Source organism: Dipodomys merriami, unplaced genomic scaffold (genome assembly GCF_024711535.1).
Source record: "Dipodomys merriami isolate MVZ:Mamm:240054 unplaced genomic scaffold, mDipMer1.0.p SCAF_291, whole genome shotgun sequence".
Lineage (NCBI taxonomy): Eukaryota > Metazoa > Chordata > Mammalia > Rodentia > Heteromyidae > Dipodomys > Dipodomys merriami.
Genome location: NW_027204393.1, coordinates 1,290,855 through 1,315,944, shown reverse-complemented (window position 1 = coordinate 1,315,944; position 25,090 = coordinate 1,290,855). Strand labels below are relative to the sequence as shown.

Here is a 25,090-nt window from a genome sequence, read left to right as displayed (position 1 = left end):
TGGGAATGTGGCTTAGTGGTAGAGTGCTTGCCTAGCATGCATGAAGCTCTGGGTTCAATTCCTCAGTACCACATAAACAGAAAAGGCTGGAAGTGGTGCTGTGGCTCAAGTGCTCACGTGCTGTCTTTGAGCAAAAGAAGCTCAGAGACAGTGCCCAGGCTCTGAGTTCAAGTCCTAGGACTCACACCAAAAAATAACAACACTTTAATGTACTTATAACATACTATGTGATTTTTTTTGTTTCTTTTGTATGTTTTTCCCCCATGGTATAACCCTGTTTTCACTGTAGTTGATTCAAGTGCCCTACATCTTGTATACACATTTTTCTAATTTGGAGAGGGGAAGGGAAATAACAAGATGCTGAAATAGGTATACAGGTTGACCCATTGTAACAATGAGATGTATAAGACAACTTCGGGGAGGGGAGGGAGGAGTTGGGGAGGTAGGGAGGGAAGGAATGGTAGGGGGAAAACAGAGGGGGTAACAATGTTCAAAAGAAAATGTTCTCATTACCTTACTCATGTAACTGTAGCCCCTCTGTATAGTATCTTTACAATAAAAAATATGTATTAAAAAAGCAACAAAAAACCAACATTTATGGAATAATTCACTTAACAAGAGCATAATATCTATGTTTTCCAAAGTGTCCACAAATGATATGTTAAAATCAACCTCATCACAGGTCATAAACAAACTTGAACATATCAAAAAGAATTGAAAACATGTGGAGTGTGTTCTACAACTACAATAGAATAAAAAATAAATAATAGAAGTAAAACAGGAAAATCTAAACACTTTACATCTTCAAACTGAATTATGTAACTCATCAGTTTAAAAGTAAATATGAAGAAAATGTTAAAATACATACTTAACCTAAAGGAAGTGAAATAATTTATTATATTAATCAAGATTCTGCAAAGAAACAGAAAATATGTGTCTACATATGTGTATATGTGACTAATCTGTGCAGGGCATAATATGACATGAATATGTATGTTATTGAGCCCTGACTAAGGTATTAGAACATATAAATAACTCAAATATTAATGGTAAAGTAAGAAATGATATGAACAAACATTTCAACTGAGAATGTATACAAATAGCAACGGGACATGTGAAAGGATTTATCAACATCATTAATAAGAAAATTAAAATCACAATGGGACATGGAACTCATTACACATTAACCAAAATGGCTGAAATTAGAAAACAATACTAAATGCTGGTGAAAATGCAAAGAAACTAGGTCAATCATAATTTGTTGATGGGAAGGTCAAATAGTAAACAGTTAACCTGCTTAAAAATTAAACCAACCAGATGCTGGGGCTCACACCTGTAATCCTCGCTCTTTAGGAAGCTGAGATCTGAAGATGGCGGTTCAAAGCCAGCCCAGACAGAAAAATCTGTGAGACCCTTATCTCCAGTTAACCACAAGAAAACTGGAAATGAGCTGTGGCTCTAAGTGGTAGAGCGTTAGCCTTGAGCAAAGAAAGCACGGGGACAACTCCCATGCCCTGAGTTCAAGCCCCACAACTGACGGAAAAAAAAAAGTAAATCAAACAAATTGCATATGACCAAGCTGTAATATTATTATACATTTAAGATGGGTGCCAATGGCTCATTCATTCCAGTGATCCTAGGCTGAGATCTGAGGATCGTGGTTTGAAGCCAGCCTGGGTAGAGAAGTCCGTGAGACTCTCATCTCCATTTAACCAGTAGAAAGTTATAGATAGATAGATAGATAGATAGATAGATAGATAGATAGATAGATAGATAGATAGATAGATAGATAGATAGATAGATGATAGATAGATAGATAGATAGACATATCATATAAAGAAATAAAAGTTCAGACTAAAAACTCAATTCATACAGCATCACTATACAGCATCATTGAATCTTCAAAGAATTTTGCTAAGTGTAAAAAGCCTATCTCAAATATCATGCAAAGGACTGGGAATGTGGCTTAGTGATAAAGTGCTTGCCTAGCATGAATGAAGCCCTGGGTTTGATTCCTCAGTACCACATAAACAGAAAAGGCCGGAAGAGGCGCTATGGCTTAAGTGGTAGAGTGCTATCTTTGAGCAAAAGAAGCTCAGGGACAGTGCCAGGCCCTCAGTTCAAGCCCAGGTCTAGCAAAAAAAAAATAATCAAATGTTATGTAAGGTATTATTCAATCTTACATATGTGGGTGACAGTAGCAGGAAAGAGAAATGGTTATAATGTGCAACATGAGAAATCCCTGCAATGATGGAAATATTGTATATCTTAAATGTATCTGTGTTAGTATCCTTGTTGTGATGCTGTACTTTGGTTTTTCAAAATACTATCTTTAGAGGAAATTAGGTAAAGTGTATATAGAATCTTATTTCTTACAACTGCATATGAATATCCACAGTTATCTTTTAAAAAATAATAATTGAAAGAAAGCAAATGTTGAAGGGATAACACAGATCAAGATACATTGTATACACAAACTGTTTTGTTAAGTGACAAAAAGAAATTCAATGCATAATCTACAAAATTAAGAAAAATGGGTTGGGTTGTATCTCAGTGGCAAAGTGCTTGCCTAGCAAGTGCAATGTCCAGGGTTCAATCACCAGTACCAAAAAGAAAAGTCAAGCTGGGCACCAGTGGCTCACACCTATAATCCTAGCTACACAGGAGGCTGAGATCTGAGGATTGCCGGGAAAGGAAAGTCTGTGAGATCTTATCTCCAATTAACCACCAGAAAACCAGAAGTGGCACTGTGGATCAATGGTAGAGTGCTTGCCTTGAGCTGAAGAGGTGAGGGACAGCGTTTAGGTCCAGAGTTCAAGCCCTACAACCGCCAAAAGAAAAGAAAAGACAAAATTGAGAAAAGTGAGGGAAGGAGTGTCTTGGGAGGGATGTGGGTGAGAACGGTGAAAGGGGTGACACTGATCAAGATGCTCTGTATTCATAAGCTGCTCTGTAGGATGACAGCACTTTGTACAACTATTTCATGATAATAAAAAATACTTTGTGCTTACCTTGCTTCTATGTTACTCCAGTGGATCACACTGCACAACATATGTTTATAAGGCTCAGGGATACAGAAGGGGGCCAGGTACACAAAAACAGAATGATAAAAAATATTTTTAAATAAAAGAAAGCATTTTTGATCCCTGAAAGAAAAGTCATTCCCAGGTCAGAAGAAAAACAACAAAACTTTTTATAGATTAAATTTAAAAATTAGGTTTTTGCTCCTAGAACAAATAAAAGAAAATTTAAATAGGGCACAAAGATCAATAACCACAGAAGAAAAGACTGAAACATTGGACTTCCATTAAAAATGAAAGATATTCGGGGCCTGGGAAGGTGGCTCAGTGGTAGAGCACTTGCCTTGCATGCCTGAGGCCCTGGGTTCGATTCCTCAGTACCACATAAGCAAAAAGAAAAAAGCCAGAAGTGGTGCTGTGGCTCAAGTGGTAGAGCGCTAGCCTTGAGCTGAAGAGCTGAGGGACAGCACCCAGGCCCAGAGTTCAGGCCCCACGACCGGACCCAAGAAAAAAAAATTTTTTTAAAAAAGAAAGATATTCGATAAAAAGATACTGCTAAGAGATGAAAACGAAAGCTGCACAGTATGGCAAAGATCTTTTAACAAGATTAGCTCAGAACAACAGGAATATAAAGTGACTTTTTTTTTGACCAGCAACACTTCTGTTGATAGCCACATGTGGTAAGTGTCTACCAGACTGGACAGCACAACTACAGCATAAAAATAATACCTAGCAGAAAATGAAGGTGAGACAAAGGATCCAATATTTAAATAAAAATAGCAGATTAAAATACACTGTTTCAGAGCCAGGTGATGGTGGCTCATGCCTGTAATCCTAGCTTCTCAGGAGGCTGAGATCTGAGGATCACATTTTGAGGCCAGTCAGAACAAGAAAGTCCATGAGATTCTTATGTCCAATTACACACACACACACACACACACACACACACACACACACAAGTCAGAAATGGAGCTCAAGTGGTAGAGCATTAGCCCTGAGCCAAAGAAGCTCAGAGACAATGCCTAGGCCCCAAGTTCAAGCCCCAGGACAAGCACACATAACCACACACACACAAACACACACACACAAATACATATTTTCAAAGGAGCATTAAAATCATCATTGTGAAGCTTAACTTATGATATAACTACACATCCACCCAAATGCTAGCAATGACAGTTATGAAGAGAATACCAACTGTCAGCAAAAGTATGAAGTGATTAAATGCTCATGCCCTACTGGCAGAGATATAATTTAAAGTATATATAGTTTATAAATTATATATAAATGTGTTACTTCAGAAATAATGTGTGGCTTAAGCTCACAAAACTAAACATAGCCTATTATAAAATAATACCACTGCTTTAAAAATGACTGTGAGCTGTAAAAGGTACGTATGATAAATTTAGTGCTAGAATTGATAATTTCTATAAACTGAAAACAACCCCAATTTGTCAATTTGCTCTAAGATTATTAACCTAATAGTGAAAATATTCATGTAATTAAATACTAAATAACAACGAAAAATGAAGAAGCTGGTAATGTGTATAATAGCACAATGTGGATTAGCCAGAAGAATAAATTATTTGGAGCTTCCCTTCATAGTATACTCAAAAGAAGGCAACGTTAATTTGTTTCCATGTAAGTGAACAAATAAACTCCATTTCAAAGGAGATACTGCCCAGAAAGAACATGAAGGCAGTTTCTTCATAGTGGCAATGTTTTATTTATTCAACAATGTGATGATTACATGCATATATTTAGGGCTGGGAAGGTGGCTCAGTGGTAGAGCGCTTGCCTTGCATGCATGAGGCCCTCGGTTCGATTCCTCAGCACCACATAAGCAAAAAGAAAAAAGCCGGAAGTGGCGCTGTGGCTCAAGTGGTAGAGCGCTAGCTTTGAGCTGAATTGCTGAAGGACAGTGCCCAGGCCTAGAGTTCAGGCCCCACGACCGGACCCCCCCAAAAAAAAAACAAATACATGCATATATTTATTTGGCAAACCTCACTTAATTATATGTGAACTGAGGGACAGTGCCCAGACCCAGAGTTCAGGCCCCACGACTGACCGAAAAAAAAAAAAAGCCAACAAAGAATGGAAGTGCCAAGCAAAAGCAAAATTATCAAGACTTTCTTATTGCAACAAAACATGCTAAGAATGACATAATGAACTTTCCAGCTTGCACTATTGAAATGTTTGCAATTTTCAAGACAATTTCCCAGGAACTACTGAAGAGGAGCTTAATGAATTGTGGCTGAAGTATACTTTTTTCTTCTTCTTCTTCTTTTTTTTTTTGTTGGCCATGGGGCTTAAACTCTGGGTCTGGTTGCTGTCCCTGAGCTCTTCAGCTCAAGGCTAGCACTCTACCACTTGAGCCACAGTGCCACTCCTGGTTTTCTGGTGGTTTATTGGAGATAAGAGTCTCACGAACTTTCCTGCCCGGGCTGGCTTTGAACCATGATCCTCAGATCTCAGCCTCCTGAGTAGCTAGGATTACAGGCGTGAGCCATGGACATCTGGCTTGAAGTATACTTTTTAAAGGAAAAGAAGGGTTTTCCACAACTGCCAAAAGAACTTCAGTCATATTTGATGCATCGAACACTCTCAAAACCTAACTTTAATTTTTTCTTACACTGACTTGCCAGAAAAGCACCTTACAGAACTTAACAACTTCAAAGACACTTAAAATGTCTGATTAAGATACATGGTATTCATAAACTGCTTTGTTAAATGGCAACTAATTAAAGACTATTGGGGGGGGGGCATCCTGGGGCTTGAACTCAGGGCCTGGACACTGTCCCTGAGTTTCTTTTGCTCAAAGCTAAAACTCTACCAGTTGAACCACAGCACTACTTCCAGCTTTTTCTGTTTATTTGGTACTGAGGAATTAAACCTAGGGTTTCATGCATGCTAGTCTAGCACCCTACCACTAAACCACCTTCCCAGCTCTTATTTAAATTTTTAATGTTAGATTGTGCACAAGGAAAGATGGGGCACATGTTTTGGAGACTTGAAGACCTATTTTCTTCAGATAAGAAAACACTAATCAATTTTCAAAATCCTTTATCAATAATAGTCACTGCACTGCACCTTTATATCCCAGTCATATAGTAAATCATGTTGCAAGGTCCAATCATAGTCATTGTATTGCACCTTGTATTCCAGTGTAACCTCAATGTTTGTGCGTCCTATGGCTGACACATGGCTATCCGGGATACACGGGCTTACCAAGCAGGTGGAATCATGCCTTCCATTACTCACCTACTCATCAATGGATTGATGCTTCTTAAAAAACAGACACACACTAGATTCTAGGGTGAATATCATCACATACATGGGGACAAATGAGCACTAAGGAAAATGGAGCAAAGAGCAGAGTGATAGGACAACAAACAGCAGGACTGGGAAGTCATCTGGCTAACCTGCTAAGATAGATTTGTAGTAAATACAATTGATTTGGCATGAACCAGAGGTGTTTGTATTTTGTCTTCACTGGTACTGTCATAAAAAAGACATGTTTAGCTACATCAGAACAACTAATTTTCCAGATAATATTCCCAAGGGTATTAGTAACAGCTCTACTTGTCAGGAGAGAGACTTTTTAGTGCGCACATTATCTCAGATGATTCTCAGGTTTGTAGAATTGCAGAAAAAAATTACAGACTCATGTCTCTCTAGTTTCAGATAAAAGCATGGCAACAGGCAAAAACACTCCCAATAAATCAAAAAGCATTCTGCTCCTCACATGCTCACGTTGTGTAGCTATCAACCTGTGTTCCAAGAACTGTAAATTGTGCCCATGGCTGTGAACACATTCATTTTCTATGTTTAGCTTAATACTCTGGTGGGATCACCAGGGACGGACAGCAAGTCCTATGCTTCTTTAAACAGAAGCATCCATCAGGGCCCAGACTGTAAGCATTTTGAAAACGCCATACATTAAGAGGTAAGAACTGCTGGAGAAATGGCAAATATTTATTCTAAAGCAGGCTTGGCTCAGCTTTCTTCTGCTGTTAGCAGTCAGCACACTCTGAACCCATTCAAATAGGAGCCAGCTCTTCCTAATTCCCTTAATTTTCAAATGCAGAAAAATCTGGATAGAAAGACAAAGAGGTGGTAAGCACTTGAAATTGTGGCTGATCGTATGAGTCTACAAAGAAGCTGCAGGTGATTTAATAAGGCCTGGGTGATGTGAGTGCTGTGCGTTGCTCCCTCTCAGACCTTGAGGAACTCACTGTTCCCCACATGTCACATACATATATGCTTAACTTCGTCTTTCACATTTAAATGAAGTCCTGTGAGTGCTGGAGTTTGAAGATGTCTTCTCCAAATTTCATGGGTTGCTTATAGTAGTAAGTGGTGGGCCTTCAAGAGGGCTCCTTTCACCTAGCACGGGCGGCTCATAACTGTACTCCTAGCTACTCAGGAGGCTGAGATCTGAGATCGCCATTCAAAGCCAGTCTGGGCAGGAAAGTCTGTGAGACTCTTATCTCCAAGAAGAGGGACTGTGGCTCAAGTGGTTGAGCACTATCCTTGAGTTGAAGAGTTGAGGGACAGCGCCCAGGCCCAGAGTTCAAAGCCCCAGGACAGATCCAAAAAAACAAAACAAAACAAAACAATTCAGTGTCTCATTGGGTGTGGTAGCTCACACCTATAATCCTATCTACTATTAAGGCTGTGATCTGAGGATAGCCATTAAAAGCCAGTAGTTATTTACAATTAACAACCCAAAAGCCAGAAACGGTGTTGTGGTTCAAAATGGTATAGCACTAGCTTTGAGCAAAAAAGCTCAGGAACAGGAACTCTACTTGCAGCTCTTTGTTTTTTAGTTGGAGATAAGAGTCTCACAAACTTTCCTGCCCAGGCTGGCAGTGATCTTCAGGTCTCACCTTCCTGAGGTCAAGCCCCAGGACTAGCACCAAAAAAAGAAAAAAGAAAACAATAATAATTCAGTTTGTTTCTCTCCCTTCTGGAACATCTCAGGTTCAAAGCACGATCTTGGAATCTGAGATAAAGCTCAGCAGAGGGCAACCCTCATAGCACTTTGATCTTAAGCTTCCCATCCTCCAGAAGTATGAGAAATTACTCTCTACTGTTTATAAGTTAACTAGTTTCAAGTATTTTATTGAGGTAGTAGCACAAAGCAGGCTAAAAGTGAATGAAAGGTAAGTGTGTGTGTGTGTGTGTGTGTGTGTGTGTGTGTGTGTGTGTGTGTGTGCGCGTATACATGCGCATGTACATGTGCCAGTCCTGGAGCTTGAACTCAGGGTCTAGGCACTGTCCTGGGCTTTTAAGCTCAAAACTAGCACTTAAACCACAGCTCTACCTGCAGCTCTTTTTTTTTTAGCTAGAGATAAGAGTCTCACAAACTTTCCTGCCCAGGCTGGCAGTGATCCTTTCTCAATGGGCACAATGCAGTTTTGTAAATCTATAAATCACTGAGCAAAATGATGGAGGGGGTAACACTGTTCAAAAAAAGAAATATACTCATTACCTTACTTATGTATCTGTAACCCCTCTGTACAGTACCTTTATAATAAAATTAAAATTAAAATAACACTGAGCAGATGACAGTTATTAACATTTGAAACTATTGCTTAGGGTTCTACAATAGTTCTGTATATTTTATGAAGCAGGGACGCACAATATTCCTTTCCCTGAAGCTAAAAATCATCAACAGGGCTTAGCAGGAAGAATTAGTGAAATCACAGTCCTAGTCCAATGCCCATCAAGCAAATGCTGAATGAAGTGATCTGAGTGGGGTAAGCAGGACTGCCCAGGACTCAGGAATACAGAAGAGGAGTGTGGGAACAAGAGACAAATTGAAAATTCTACCCAAACAGAATTGTGTCATGTGGGAGCATTTTAAACTCAGGATTCAAGCAAAGTCCAACTTTAAATTCTGGCCCTGTGATTTGCCAGTGATGGGAACTTGGGTGAGTTACTAAATCACAAGTGCTTTGTTTATCCCCGGGAAAATTATACCTTCACTTTACCAGTTGTAGTGCAGATTAGAAATAAAGCACCCTAAGCACTTATGTTTAATTCCTAGAGCTGCCAGAGCAAATAAACAGATGAGGTGGCTTCCAATGGCAGGATTTGTTCTCACCCTTGCAGAGACTAGCAGGCTAAAATCAAGGACCACACCATCTCCAAGGGGCAAGAGTGGAGTCGTCTAGCCTTCACTGCTTGCCAGCAGTGCCAGGAGCGTGGCTTTGGAGCTGTATAACTCCAGCCTCTGCTCTTGTCTTCCTGAGGCCTCCTCTTATCCATCTTTTATAAATATTTGTCGTTGGATTCAGGGCCCATCCAGATAATCCAGGATGATCTCACCAAAGCTCCGTAGCTTAATGACATCGGCAAACACTCTTTTTCCAAGTAAAACTGCAGTCACAGTTTCCAGGATTAACATGCCTGAAGTGGTGGCCTCTCTTTTGGGGGTGGGGGGGTGGGGAGGGGACTCATATATTATCTAATAATATATTACGGTAGCCAGTATGTACCTGGCAAAGAGAAAACTATATGAGACACTGGTTAATAATTAAACATTTGAATAATTAATGCTAATTTTAGCCAGGAAGAACAAGACTTTGCATTCTCCTTACCACCTTCCTTCCTAATGGAAAGAAATAATCTTTTGAGCAACATATCACAACAATGCCCTGGAGTGTCTGACTCTATCAAGAGTGTGTTTGTCATGCAGGTGCATCACTATGAAAAATTCAAAGGGCCGTATCTCCCCCTAAAACGGAGGCCTATTGGCAAACTGCCACCTTCTCAGGAAAAATACCCCCCAGAACTTTGCTCTCCCCACCACCAAGTGTGATCCAACATGTGATTAAAAGGAAGGGATCAAGAGGGGTTCAAAACAAAGAGAGAAGGCTGGGATGCATACAGAGGTAGAATGTTTGCCTAGCATGCTCAGGATGCTGGGTTTGAAGCCCAGTATGGCGAAAAAAACAACAAATAAACAAATAAACAAAACAAAAAAGGAATACCAAGAAGACAGGATTCCCAGATACCAATTCCGGCTGACATGGGGAAGGGTAACAAACATTTTCCACCACCATTTGGACTCCACATGCCGCCAGGACTGTTTTATGTCCTTGACACACCCTTCCACACAGAGGCTGCTCTGTCTCATCTATTCCAGTTCTCTGGCTTTGAAAGCTTCCAGCTCCTCCCGTTGCCTCTCACAGAGCCATTAGCCTCCTACCATACTCTGGTTCATTTGTTCAAGCACTGCTAGGAGGATTTGGTTCCCCCATTTAATCTCTATCAGCTGAAAGCAACGGTAATCAGTTAACCTGTAGGGAGTGGGGGCCAGGTCAAATAGCCTCTGAATGCTGCGGGGTTTCACAGATACCTTCCTGTCCTCCCTCATGCACCCTGTACTGCAGTCCCAACAACCCCATTCACTTACACTGTTTAGCCCCCACCAGTCACTCAGTTTTGCCCCCAAACTTTGTGTATAATCATTGCATCCAGAACTCATCCTATACTCAGTCCTCTGGGGACTCTACATCAGCCTTAGAAAAATGTCACTAGAGCGCCTGGAAGGTAATTCAGAGAAACATTTCATCGACACCCCTGATGCCACTCAGCCTCAGCCCCCTGGTACTAATTCTCAGATTCTGTGAGTCTTTGCTGGTTATTCTCCAGTTGCTTTCCTCATGATTACAGATCCTGCCCTACTGCAGTATTCCCCCTGGGATCTGCTGATACTGGTTCTCTTACGTTGGCCCTTTAGCCCACAAGGTGGGAACAGTGTTCCACCATGTTACTGTCTGGTGTATCACTATCTTTATGTCATTAACTTTGTCTATAAAGTCCCTTCATTTAAGCCATTACTTAACAGGAGCTTTTGCCAATATAGAGTCAGGCCATCTTCTTTGCTTACTCCTTGGTGCTTGGCTTCATTCTTTACACTGGTTTCTATGGGGAAAGATGTTGTGGATATTAACATGTGCCCTCCAGATCTTCCTGGTAGGGCTGTTAGTACAAGTTTGGCAGGTACTGGCAGTGATCACAATGGAGCTCCTCTTAAAGAACATTCCTCAGAAGAGAGCCATCTTCCCAGGGTCCATCCCTTTCCTCACTGGCAGCTCACACCCTGTGATCCAATGACTGATCACTGATGGTAAAGGGAATTTACAGAGATGAACTCTCCTTATTCCAGACAGGAAGAGTATCAGGGGATTGTCAGTTCCACAGAACTATGTGAGTTAGTGGGAGACTGCATTACTGTTCAAGTCTTTTGACCAGTTCCTGCTCGCCCTGCTCAGTGCAGCTGTTGATAGTGTTCTCAGTAAACTTCCTGTGTACTCAAGTTGGAGTCCAACTCCTAAGGAAGCTGTCTTTGGATAATGAGTTTCTGATTAAAGATTGGCAAATGGTACATTTAAGTACATGCTGCTAAGCATCTCCAGACTGTACCTACCAGACAAGATGCAATTTCCTTTTCCCATCAACTACTAAGCAAAGCTTGCACTGGATCAGCTTGGGTCTTCCACTCATTGCTCAGTCCTCAATAAGTCCACTAGTTAGCCTTGTCTCTCTCATGTTACCTAGAAAGGTCGGTGTCTCTGGTCTGAACCATCTTATTATCAGCTGACCTCTAGCTCTTGCATTCTTTCTTACAAAATAATAAAAATATTTCTCAGTTCACAATATGTTCTGGGAACAATGGTCTTTGTTCAGAATATAGAAAAGAGTAAGTTATTCTTTCCCTTTGAGGAGTTCAAATCCTTGATATACTAGCTCTAGATTTTGTAAAGAATATTGTTAAGCAATGACCAGAATAGTAGGAGGAAGATGGAAAGAAAATGATGACTCTCAGGGAGAGTCAGTTCAACAATGTCAAATGCCACTTGATAGGTCAAAGGATAAAACTGTCAATTAGCCTTATTTGCATATAGGTTATCACAAACCTTAACAAGCGTTGCTTTAGTTGCTTAGTGATGCCCCTAGTTCAATCTGAATGGGTTGAAGGAGAAATGGGATCAAAGAGAATTGTTGTAAAGAAGAACAAATGGAGTAGCAGATCAGAGATGTTAAGACAAGAGATTTTGACAGGGTGATGGTGGTTCATGACTGTAATTCTAGCAACTTAGGAGGCTGAGATTTGAGGATTGAATGTCAGAGCCCGCTCAGGCAGAAATGTCTATGAGACTTACTTCCAATTAACCAGCAAAAAGCCAGCAGTGGAGATATGACTCAGTGCACCAGCCTTGAGTGAAAAAGCTAAGCAAGAACACACAGCCCTGAGTTCAAGTGCTAGTCTCAGTATGAGAGAGAGAGAGAGAGAGAGAGAGAGAGAGAGAGAGAGAGAGAGAGAGAAACAGACAGACAGACAGACAGAGACAGAGAGAGCACAGAGAAAGACAGTGGGGAGAGAGAGGAGAGAGATTTTGTAATCTGTTTTCACACAAGTAACAGGAAATTATGAGGAGTTGGGAAAGAATTGGTGGATCAGAGGAGATATACTACACGAATGAGAGGTAGATAGGAGTCATAGATGAATGTTTTCAGTAAATGAAGGTTTTCTTCTGATTTCTCAGTGTTACAAATGAAACAAGAAGGCTTATAAGCTCAGACTGAAAAGTTGGGAAAATAAAAGGTTTAAAATAGTCACCTAGGAATTCTGGAGATGTAGCTCCATAGTATTGCACTTGCCTAGCATTCACAAGGCCCTAGGTTTAATCCTCTACACCACAAGACAAAAAAAAAAAAAATGTACCTAGAGGATGCAATAAGAATGAGTTGATTTGGGATTGTCAAATTAGGTTGCTGGGAAGATTCAATAAGATAAAAAAAAAAGTATTTCACATGAATTCCAGTTTATAATGAGCATTCATTATTATTAAATCAAGCTGGTAATGTTCAAAATGTCTGTGAAGAGATACCCATACCCAGGAAAATTAGTTAACTAAGCCCAGAGGCCATGAATTAAGAGCTAATCTGAAGGAGGAAGAGGAACAATTACTTTAAGAACAGTATGTGCTAAACAGTACTTGTATTAGGAATGAGCTAGTGAGTAGCTTGTTTTGTAAATCAGTTTTTACTGGAATACATTCCTGCCCATTAATTTTCAGATTATTCTTGACTGTTTGCATGCTACAATGTCAGAGTTAAGTAGCTGCAATAGAGACCATATGGCTTGCAAAGCCTCCAATATTTGCTATCTAGCCTGGGGCAGGGGTGGGCTTTTTGGTTTGGGGTTTTTTTGGTACATATATATATATATATAACCAAAAAGAAAATAGTTTTCCAATTCCTCCAGATGGATTTAGAAAGAGAGTGATTGGAGACTCATGAAAACAAATTGGAAACACAAATAATACCATTACAGAATTAAGGGGCTGGGAAGGTGGCTCAGTGGTAGAGCACTTGCCTTGCATGCCTGAGGCCCTGGGTTCGATTCCTCAGCACCACATAAGCAAAAAGAAAAAAGCCGGAAGTGGCTCTGTGGCTCAAAGTGGTAGACTGCTAGCCTTGAGCTGAAGAGCTGAGGGATAGTGCCCAGGCCCAGAGTTCAGGCCCCATGACCGGACCCAAAAAAAAAAAAAAAAAAAAAAAAGAGCTCAGCAACAGCATTCAGGCACTGAGTTCAAGACCTACAACCAGAAAAAGGAAAAAAAAAGGCCTAAAACCATTACAGAATTAATAATTAATATGGCAAGGAAGAAAAAAGACACAATGGGAACTTGAAATGTTTACCTAGGAGAATTCCAAAAATAATCAACAGTGAATCATCAAGGGGGGGAAAACCCCCAAAATTAAAGCAATAAAGTAAAAAAAAATTCACAAATTCTTTCTTCAATCCTCCAGATATTTAGAACAAATGAAAATGATCCCAAAATAATAATAATTGTTGTCCCCAAAGTAACAAATGCAAAGCTACAGAACAGAAAGACTTAAATTTTCTAAGATATAATGAAAATTTTCTCCAAAATGTGGAAAGAATTGAATCTGCAGCCTTGAAAGAATCCATAATGTTCTAGGAAATTTTGATCTGGGACAAACAACAGTGAACCATATTCTGAATCCATTTCAGGAATCATAAAAAAAAAAAAAAAAAAAAAAACAACTTTCAAGCTGGGCATTGGTGGCTCACACCTGTAATCCTTAGCTATTCAGGAGGCTGAGATCTGAGGATCACTGTTCAAAGTCAGCCTGGAAAGAAAGTCTGTGAGGCTCTTATCTCCAATAAACCACCAAAAATCGGAAGTGAGACTGTGGCTAAGCTGAAGAGCTGAGGGATAGCGCCCAGGCCCAGAGTTCAAGCCCATATGACTCACACAAAAAAAAAAAAGAGCAACTTTCAGAGGTGAGGCCGGGGGTACTCCTGTAATCCCAGCTGCATTTTAACTCCAGCTGAACTTTTGTTTCTGCAATTTCTGAACATGTATATTATATATATATATTATGTATATTATATATACTTTTTTGGGACTGGGAAGGTGGCTCAGTGGTAGAGCGCTTGCCTTGCATGCCTGAGGCCCTGGGTTCGATTCCTCAGCACCATATAAGCAAAAAGATAAAAGCCGGAAGTGGCGCTGTGGCTCAAGTGGTAGAGCGCTAGCCTTGAGCTGAAGAGCTGAGGGACAGCGCCTAGGCCCAGAGTTCAGGCCCCACGACTTTTTTCTAGTAATTACAATATGTCCTAGAACTGGGGTACTACCTGACATCAAAGACCTTGGGTTTGATTCCAATAGTAATAATGCGAATGCACACAAACACACACACATACATACACACACACACACAAACACACACACACACACACACACACACACACCTTCTATACATTAATTTGATCAGTGTAATCAAGATCTGTATATCAATTCACACCAACAAAATTGACAGACACTGTGAATCAGATATGTTAACTAACATGCGTACTGCAGTGCTAAGACATGCTACCCAGAGAAGGCAGTACTTTACAGTGGGTGTATTTACTCAGGAATCTAAAACTATGGAAACTACTTAGTTAGGCCTCCTCAGATAAAGATTTAAAATGGCAGACATGCTAGGTGTCAGTTGCTAATATCTATACTCCTAGCTACTCAGGAAGCTGAGATCTGAGGATCATGATTCAAAGCCAGCCTGGGCAGGATAGTCTGTGTAGTAAATATCAAGCTCTAGTACTGACAAAAATAAGAAAATAAATAAAGGAGTTTTCCATTGTGAAACAGATTAAATACAAACTCATGTTTGGGATCTGAGGTTCACTGCCACATATCATCAAATTACTTTTCTCTCTTTTTTTTTTAAAGCGCAATTGCTATCTATTTCTTTGTCCTTAAGATTGTAAATAAGTGGCCAGATCTGGCTTGCACATATAATTTTCTTTTTTTGGGGGGGGGGGGGTCCGGTCGTGGGGCCTGAACTCTGGGCCTGGGCGCTGTCCCTCAGCTCTTCAGCTCAAGGCTAGCGCTCTACCACTTGAGCCACAGCACCACTTCCGGCTTTTTTCTTTTTGCTTATGTGGTACTGAGGAATCGAACCCAGGGCCTCAGGCATGCAAGGCAAGCGCTCTACCACTGAGCCACCTTCCCAGCCCTGCACATATAATTTTCTTTGGCCCACACAACAGCTTTAGAAATTTTGAATTTTAGTTACTTTAAGTCAGTTTCTAACATTTACAAACTGAACAATGTCACAGAAAAATTTACTTCTTAGGAAAAGCTAGGCTATTTGACAACTTCAGACCCACATGGCACAAATTGCTGAAGCTAGGCATCCAGTGACTTTGTAAATAGGAAAATACACCCCAGTCTACCATAGGCCTCACCTGATCAGGCACTGGCTTGGGGGCAATAGACATGCGCATTCATGATGCCTACTCTATATGACCCAGAGCTCCACCCCAGTGTATCTCAAGATGGCTTTGCTACCTTTTCCAGTCTTCTAGGATTGCCCTCTTTCCATCTTTCCTGTCTTTAAGGCCCTTTCAAGCACAGCACCTTCCCTAAAACCTGCCCTGTCCTCACCCTCTGGGTGTCACTACCCTGTTTCTGAGCCCCTGTGACACTGTGTGCTTCTGTACTCCACCTACCCTCAGCCATCTGTGTCCTAAGGAGATACAGAGATGCACTTCTTCCTACCCCTCTGGCTTCCTTGGGGGGAGATGTCCTCTTGACCTAAACCTTCCTGTTCATCTTCCTCTTTCTCCCATGAATACATGTCATCTTTGCCACTTGGTCCATGTCTACCCGATAGAAAGCCCTGTGAAGGCCAAGTGCAGCAGGTTAGCATGACCTGGGCATGTACTTATGCCCTTCAGAGGGTCAGCCCATTGTTGCCACAGATCCAAGGTAGAATTTCCTATTCAGGCTTACTAGGCAAACTAAGCCAATATTTTCATCATCTCACAACTGCTGCCAAACCCAAGCAGGGAAAAGAGGGTGGTGGTGGTGGTTGTTTTAATTAATGAATTTTAAGTAGTTGTACAAAGGGGTTTCAATTCGATTAGTCAGATTATGACCCTAAGGTATCTTGAGCAATGTCATCAAGAGGGATTTTTTTTATTTACACCCTCCCCACTTCTAAGCTCAGTAACACTTACTCATCCTTGTTGTTTTATTTTGAGACAGGGTTTGCTATGTAATCCAGGCTGGCCCCAAACTCTCAATTCTCCTGCCTCAGTCTCCAAATGGCTGTAATTTTAGGACTGCATCACCACACTTGGATCTTTCCTTAACTTTCTAGAGCATTTAGCAAAATCTATTGCATGGAGAGGCGTTCAAAGTTATTTATCAAATTAAAGTAAAAGAATCCAGCCAGGCACCACTGGCTTATGTCTATGATCTTACCTACACAGGAGACTGAGATCTGAGGATTCCAGTTTGACACCAGCCTGGCAGACAAATCTGAGAAACTCTTAAGTTCAAATAATCATATAGATCAAATGCTATGCTAGTCTTGAGCAAAAAAGCCAAGCAAGTCAGGTGCTGGTAGCTCATGTCTATAATCTTAACTACTCAGGAGGCTGAGATCTGAGAATCCCAGTTTAAAACCAGTTCAGGCAGAAAAGTCCTCAAGATACTTAATTAACTACCAGAAAACCAAAAGTGGAGCTGTGGCTCAAAGTGGTAGAGCACTAGCCTTGAGTGAAAGAGCTCAGGGACAGTGCCAGGCCTCAAGTTCAAGCTCCATGATTGACATAAATTAATTAATTAATAATAAATAATAAATAAACATCTGGCAAAAGCTCAAGGCCTTGAGTTCAAGCCCTAGTACAGGCACAAAAAGGAAGGAAGGAAGGAAGGAAGGAAGGAGAAGGGAGGGAGGGAAAAGAAGGGAGGGAGGGAGGAGAAGGGAGGGAGAGAGATAAGGAAGATAGGAAGGAAGGAAGGAAGGAAGGAAGGAAGGAGGGAGAGAGGGAGGGAGGGAGGGAAGGAAGGAAGGAGGGAGGGAAGGAAGACAGGAAGGAAGATAAGAAGGAAGATAGGAAAGAAGGAAGGAAGATAGGAAGGAAGGAAGGAAGGAAGGAAGGAAGGAAGGAAGGAAGGAAGGAAGGAAGGAAGGAAGGAAGATAAGGAAGATAGGAAAGAAGATAGGAAAGAAGGAAGGAAAAGAAAATCCAATGTTCCTAAAATTCATGAAATATAATTTTCATGTGTATGTTTTCTTGATTTAAATGTATCTATAATGTTAAAAATATGAATTATTCAATATATAACATAAAATATTTATTTCCTATTTACATTTTTACATAAATAACTGTACATCATATCACATATCAAAAAGAAGAAGAAAAGAAAAACTGCAAACGTAAATCTTCAAAACCAGGGAAGAGAGCACCCCACAGTAGCCATCAGCAGTCCGGTAGGTCTTGTTTCTTGCCTTTTTTTGATTTCTTGCTTGTTTCCTGACGAATGGTCTCATACTCCAGTATGGCCATTCTGGAAAGTCTTTGTAAGTACTGAGAGGATGCTCCTGCCAGAGGGTCTCTGAAGCCAGAGCCTGTGGGGAGAAGCCAGATGTCAAAATCGAACCACACAGGTGTGAAGAGAAGACACAGGGAAGGAAATACACCATAAATGCTAGCAAAACCCCACCATATCTTTATATAATCTGTACTTTGAATTAGAAATGCCAGTCCTGGGACTGGGAAGGTGGCTCAGTGGTAGTGCGCTTGCCTTGCATGCCTGAGGCCCTGGGTTCGATTCCTCAGTACCACATAAGCAAAAAGAAAAAAGCCGGAAGTGGTGCTGTGGCTCAAGTGGTAGAGCGCTAGCCTTGAGCTGAAGAGCTGAGGGACAGCGCCCAGGCCCAGAGTTCAGGCCCTACAACTGGACCCAAAAAAAAAAAAGAAATGCTAGTCCTGACTTTCTAAATGATAGTGGCTGCAATGGCTAGTTACCTAAAAGGTTTTAATTGAGTCAGGCACTAGTGGCTCATGTCTGTAATCCTTGCTACTCAGGAGAATGAAAGCTGAATATCAAGGTTCAAAGCCAGCATGGGCTGCCCAGTGAGACTGTTATCTCCAATTAACTACTCCAAACTGGAAATGGTGGTGTGGCTCAAAGTGGTAAAGCACTAGCCTTGAGCAAAAAAGTTCAAGAACAGAGCCCTGAGTTTCAAGCCCTAGGACTAGCACCACCAAAAAGAAGAGGAGGAGGAGGAGGAGGAGGAGGAGGAGGAGGGAGGGGGAGGAGGGGAGGAGGAAGGGGAGGAGGAGGGGGAGGAGAGGGAGGGGGAGGAGGAGGGAGGAGTTTTAATTAAGAAGCATATGCTTGTGTTTTAATTTTGTAAAATTTAACTCTTAGCCTACATTGTGCCTTTTAACATGGGATGGCTGTGCAATTTATTCTGAAGTAGAGAATACAGTCACCATAAATAGCTAGCTTGTTTTGTTCCTTACATACTCAAGTTTTTCTCATGAAATAGTTTCTCATAAATGACAACTAATGTAAAAGTATAATGTTCAATAACTCCCTCAGATGAGCCAACATCACTCAAGCTTCTACATCTATTTCATACACTGGACAAAACTGTAAAGTAATCATTAAGTATTTTACCCGCTTACAGATTTTACAAAGGATTGCAAGGTTGTGGCCAGCCTAAACTACACAATGAGAAGCTATCACAAAAAGAACAAGAAAAATAAAGGCAGAGACTCAATGAAACATAGGTTGCATGGTTTCCCACATTTGTTGTAACCTACAAGTAAACACACTGGATGGTAAAAGGAAAAAAAATACACTGGAACATGACCGATTATACAGGTCTCTAAACATGTACACACAGTGAAATCAAAGGAGGAAATTCTTAGGAAAGGATCACAAAGGCATAATACCTATGTGAATCTACTCATATAAAGTAATATTTCGGGCTGGGAATGTGGCTTCGCAGTAGAGCGCTTGTCTAGCATGCATGAAGCCCTGGGTTTGATTCCTCAGCACCATATAAACAGAAAAAGCTGGAAGTGGCACTCTGGCTCAAGTGATAGAGTGTTAGCCTTGAGCAAAAAGAAGTTTAGACCCTGGAGTTCAAGCCCAGCACAGGCAACAACAAACAACAACAACAAAATAGAATAATGTTTATCAAAATGTACTCCAAGAAATGGAAATGGGGTTATTTTTTGTTGTTGCTGCTGCTGCTTTTTCTTTTCCTTTTGTCTTGTTTGTTCATTTATCTGTCTTTCAAAGGGTAAGTGGGGGGCACAGACAGGGTGAGTATCATGCAGCCATGATACTAACTAGACATTATGTTAAAAATGAACACTACAACTCGTGAGTGGGGACTGGAGGGAAAAAGTGGGAGAGAGGGAAGGAAGGGTGACATTGTCCAAAAAGAAATGTACTCATGTAACTGTAACTGACTTATGTAACTGTAAGCCTTCTGCCTTCTGTACTTCACCTTTGTTAACAATAAAAAATTAAAAAACAGAACAATATTTTAAAAATTAAGAAGGTATGAAGGAAAATAGGGAGGAAGGAATGACGGGAAGGAAGGGAGGAGAGAGAAAAGGAGGGAAGAAAATTTAGGGAGACTAAATACCTTGCCCAAGGGCAAGCAGTCATTGGTGGTATTGGAACACAGATCCACCAAATTCAAAATGCCCATGAAATCACTATATATTATCCTTAAATATGCAAATGTGTGCTCTACTTAGAAATATATAAGGCTTTGAAAATAATCTGCTCACCTATACAGCTTTAAAATACCATTATTTAGGGGCTGGGAATGTGCCTTAGTGGCAGAGAGCTTGCCTAGCATGCATGAAGCCCTGGGTTCAATTTCTCAGAACCATATAAACAGAAAAAGCCAGAAGTAGTGCTGTGGCTCAGGTGGTAGAGTGCTAGCCTTGAGCCAAAGAAGCTCAGGGACAGTGCCCAGGCCCTGAGTACAAGCCCCAGGACTGGCAAAACAAAAAAATCAACTTTACTTCAACTGTCAAACACACACACACACACACACACACACACACACACACAGAGAGAGAGAGAGAGAGAGAGAGAGAGAGAGAGAGAGAGAGAGAGAGAGAGAAAACTTGTTACATTCTCCAACATGGTTGTTATTGTTTGTTTTATTTCATTTGTAGATATAATAGGAGTGAGAAGTTCAGAGACAGGGAAAGAGAGACAGAGGGAGAGAGAGAGAGAGAAAGAGAAAGAGAAAGAGAGAAAGTAGAGCCTTAAAAACATGATCTAAGCTCTTGTTCTTCATAGTAAAATGAATCTGACACTTTAAAAGAAGATTTGAGGGCTGGGAAGTTGGCTCAGTGGTAGAGCGCTTGCCTTGCATGCCTGAGGCCCTGGGTTCGATTCCTCAGCACCACATAAGCAAAAAGAAAAAAGCCAGAAATGGCGCTGTGGCTCAAGTGGTAGAGCGCTAGCCTTGAGCCGCAGAGCTGAGGGACAGCACCCAGGCCCAGAGTTCAGACTCCACGACTGGACCCACCCCCCCCCAAAAAAAAAACCATAAAAGAAGATTTGAGCACTGACAAAAATAGATTTTAGATATTAAACAAACATAAAAAACGTAAAAGAATTAGTATTATACAGATAAGTGCAATGTGATTGTTACTGATTGTTAATAAGAGCCAGACACCAGTGGTTCATGCCTGTAATCAATCCTAGCTATTCAGCAGGCTGAGATGTGAGGATTATGATTCAAAGCCAAACCAGGCAGAAAAGTCCTTGTGAGTCTCTTATCTCCAATTAACCACTCAAAACTTAGAAATGGAGCTGTGGCTCAAAGTCATAGAGTGCTAGTCTGAGCAAAAATGCTCAGGGGCAGTGAGTGCCCAGGCCCTGAGCCTGACAAAAAGGAAGAAAGAAAAAGAAAAGAGAATAAATAATTCTTAAATATTTCTTTTAATGTATATACACATACCTCATTTTAAAATGAAGTCATACTGGGGTGGAGGCATGGTTCAGGATACAGTGGCTGCTTAGCAAGTGCTAGGTCCTGAGTTCAAATCCCAACACACACACACACACACACACACACACACACACACACACACACACACACACACACACACACACACACACACACACACACATCATAAAGAAAGCACTGCCAAGCATGGTAGGCCATGATTATAATCCAAGCTACTAGAAAGGGGAGGGTAGGATGATCATGGTCTTGGGCCAGTTCCCAGCCAAAAAGATGCCTATCATAGTCTATTCCTGTTACTATCACAAAAATCACAACATAAAATAGTTCGGAAGGCTAAACCTAAGATGAAGGAGCTGGCAGGGGGCAATCTGATGAAAGCTTCCAAACTGGTAGCTTCTTCTTGTGTCTTCAAATGGCAAAAGATAATAAAGGCAAAAGGGAGAGAATGCCGTGTGCTTACATGGAGATGAGCCTGGAAGACAGGAAGGCAGCCTCTCCAGCAGCTGTTCATAAAACACCCATCAGCTCTCAAGAACACAGTACCACCATTCCCATAAAATCCTACTTCTTTTCTTTTTTTGATCCAAAGTCTTGCATGTAGCCAAGGTTGGCCTTGAACTTAAGACCTTCTTTCTCCTCTTATCTCAATCTCCCAAGTTCTGGGACTACAGGTATGACCCATCCTGCCTGGTGTCTATAAGTAGTACAGTAAGCCTTGAACTCAAGATCCTCCTGCTCTTGCCTCATCCTCCCAAGTGCTGGAATTACAGATGTCAATCACTATGCTTGACTTATTACCACACTGGGCATTAGGCTCCAATACTTGGATTTTAAAGGTACCCATACATTCAAACAGAACCCATCATGAGCCAGGGTTGGGCTAGAGGAATGCAAGCAGACAAATACTTGTTTGAGCAAAAATATACAGCAAAAAAAAAATCTTTCATTCTAATTAAAATTTGTATTTTTGTTTGTTTGTTTTTAATTGTAAAAATAGTGTACAGAGGGGTTGCAGTAACGTAAGGTAATGAGTACATTTCTATCAAGAACCGTTACCTCCTCCTTTGTTTTTCCCTACCATCCCTTCCCATCCCCACCTCCCCAACTCCTTCCTTCCCCCCTCCTTCCAAGTTGTAAAGTTCATTTTCAACATAGTGTCTTGTACATCTCATTGTTACAATGGGTCAACCTGTATCTTTATTTCATCATTTTGTTATTTCCTTTTCCCTCCCCAAATTAGAAAATTGTATATACAAGATGCAGGGCACTGACATCAAATACAGTGAAAACAGGGGTTATATCATGGGGGAAGAACATACTAAAGAAACAAACAAAAAAATCACATAGTACATTTTGAATACATTAAAAACAGTAGCAAGAAAGAAAAAAACAGTTGTGTCCCTATCTTGGGGTTCATTTCACTTAACATCATCTTATATGTTCATATGTACATAGCTTTTGACCTTTTGTGGTCATCCTAGACTAATACTAGTTATTGCAAATAAGGGAAACCATGGGACCGATGTTTCTTTGAGTCTGGCTTACTTAATATAATTTTTTCCAAGTCTTTCCATTTTCTAACAAATGGGGTGATGTCATTCTTTTTGATGGAGGCATAGAATTCCATTATATATATATATCACATTTTCTTGATCTATTCATATATTGAGGGGCATCTGGGTGCTCCATATCTTAGCTATGGTAAATAATGCTGCAATAAACATAGTCGTGCTGGTAGTTTGGCCTTGTTTGTGATCGGTTGGGTAAATGACCGAAAGTGGGATTGCTGGGTCATAGGGGATCTCTATGTGGAATCTTTTGAGGAACCTCCATACTGCTTTCCAAAGTGGTTGAACAAGTTTACACTCCCATCAACAATGCAGTAGGGTTCCCTTTTGGCCACTTCCCCTCCAACATCTGTTATTACATTTCTTGATGATAGCCATTCTAACTGGGGTGAGGTAGAATATCAATATTGTTTTGATTTGCATTTCTTTTATGGATAGAGAAGTTGAGACTTTCTTCATATGTCTATTGGCCATTCTTATTTCCTCTTCAGAGAAGTTTCTCTTTAAGTCTTTAGCCTGCTTGTTGACAGGGTGGTTGTTTCTTTGAGGATTTGTTATTGGGGGATTTAGTTTTTTGAGTTCTAAGTATATTTTAGATATGAGACCCTTGTCCATTATATGGCTAGTGAAGATCTTCTCCCAATCCGTGGGGTTTCTTCTATTGATCGTGCTAGCTCTGCCATTTCATGCAATCCCATTTGTCCAACCTTTCTTTGATTTGTTGTGTTTCTGGGTCTTTATTAAGAAAATTTCTGGGGCTGGGAAGGTGGCTTAGTGGTAGAGTGCTTGCCTTGCATGCATGAGGCCCTGGGTTCGATTCCTCAGCACCACATAAACAAAAAGAAAAAAGCTGGAAGTGGTGCTGTGGCTCAAGTGGTAGAGCGCCAGCCTTGAGCTGAAGAGCTGAGGGACAGCACCCAGGCCCAGAGTTCAGGCCCCACGACCGGACCCCCCCCCCCAAAAAAAAAGAAAAGAAAATTTCTGCCTGTGCCAAGGAACCCTAGATTTTCTCCTATTGCTTCCTATAATGTTTTCAGGGTATCTGCTTTGACTTCGAGGTCTTCGATCCATTTGGAGTTGACTCTGGTGCAGGGTGATATACAAGGATCTAGCTTTAGTTTTCTACAAGTGTTTAAGCAATTTTGCCAGCACCATTTACTGAACAGGCTGTCTCTCTTCCACTCTATGTTTTTAGGTCCCTTATCAAAGATTAGGTGGCTATAGGTCTGTGGGTTCAAGATTTGTATTTTTATTTGTATTTTGTTGATTAGGAAGTTACCAATGGCATATGGAAATCCAAAGAAAATAAATAGCCAAGCAAAAGTTAATGGACAGTGAACCTTATGAGCTCCCATAGACTGAACTTACAAAGCTACTCTCAAGTCAGTTCTGATTTATACCAACACTGTCAATAGAGGCAGAATAATTTCAGTTTTTGTTATATCTTTTTTTTTAGTTTTTGTTATATCTTTGAAATGATGCATGCATCATTTCAAAAAAACACCAAGAAAACGAGGGAAGGGGTGACACTGTCCAAAAAGAAATATACTCTTTACCTGATTTATATAATTGTAACCCCTCTCTGTACATTACCTTTAAAATAACAAAGATTTTTTAAAATGCCTATAAGTTTACGATAAAAATAAATAAGGTTGAAAATCTTAAAGTGGTAAGGAAATTATTGGTATACACAGGTAAAGTATGAATCATTTACTATTCAGGAAGACCAATAGGAAAGAACATAACATATAGCAGGTGTGTTTCAGCTAGAGGTGATTTTGCTACCCTATTTCATTTGGCAATGTTTGAAGATATTTTTATTTTTCACAACTAGAGGGTGTGAACAGCTTCTAGTAGGTAATGATCACATCATATAATGCACAAGACAGGACAAACAACAAGACAGGACACAACAAAGAATTATATGGTTCAAAATGTTAATACTGTTGGAGGAGGAGGAGGAAGAAGAGGAGGTGGAGGAAGGAGACAGAGAAGAAGAAGGAGAAGGAGAAGGAGAAAGAGAAGGAGAAGAAGGAGAAGAAAATTGAGTCATGCTCCAGTGACTCATGCCTGTAATCCTAGCTACTAAGGAGGTTGAGATCTGAGGATCAAAGCCAGCCCAGGCAGGAAAATCTGTTAGACTCC

At 40.6% G+C, this 25,090-nt stretch overlaps 1 protein-coding gene across 4 annotated transcripts in view; it reads right to left on the bottom strand.

The window, feature by feature from the left end:
- The window catches only part of LOC138839064 (putative uncharacterized protein C8orf89), a 51,893-nt gene that overhangs the window by 5,738 nt on the left and 21,065 nt on the right, over positions 1-25,090 (bottom strand). For 3 of the 4 annotated variants that reach the window (XM_070038726.1, XM_070038722.1, XM_070038723.1), the window contains one exon: positions 17,871-17,990. In XM_070038726.1, coding sequence (XP_069894827.1) covers positions 17,871-17,990 — 120 coding nt within the window. Of the gene's footprint in view, positions 1-2,773; positions 2,822-17,870; positions 17,991-25,090 lie in introns of all 4 variants that reach the window. The other variant, XM_070038724.1, reaches the window with a different exon arrangement.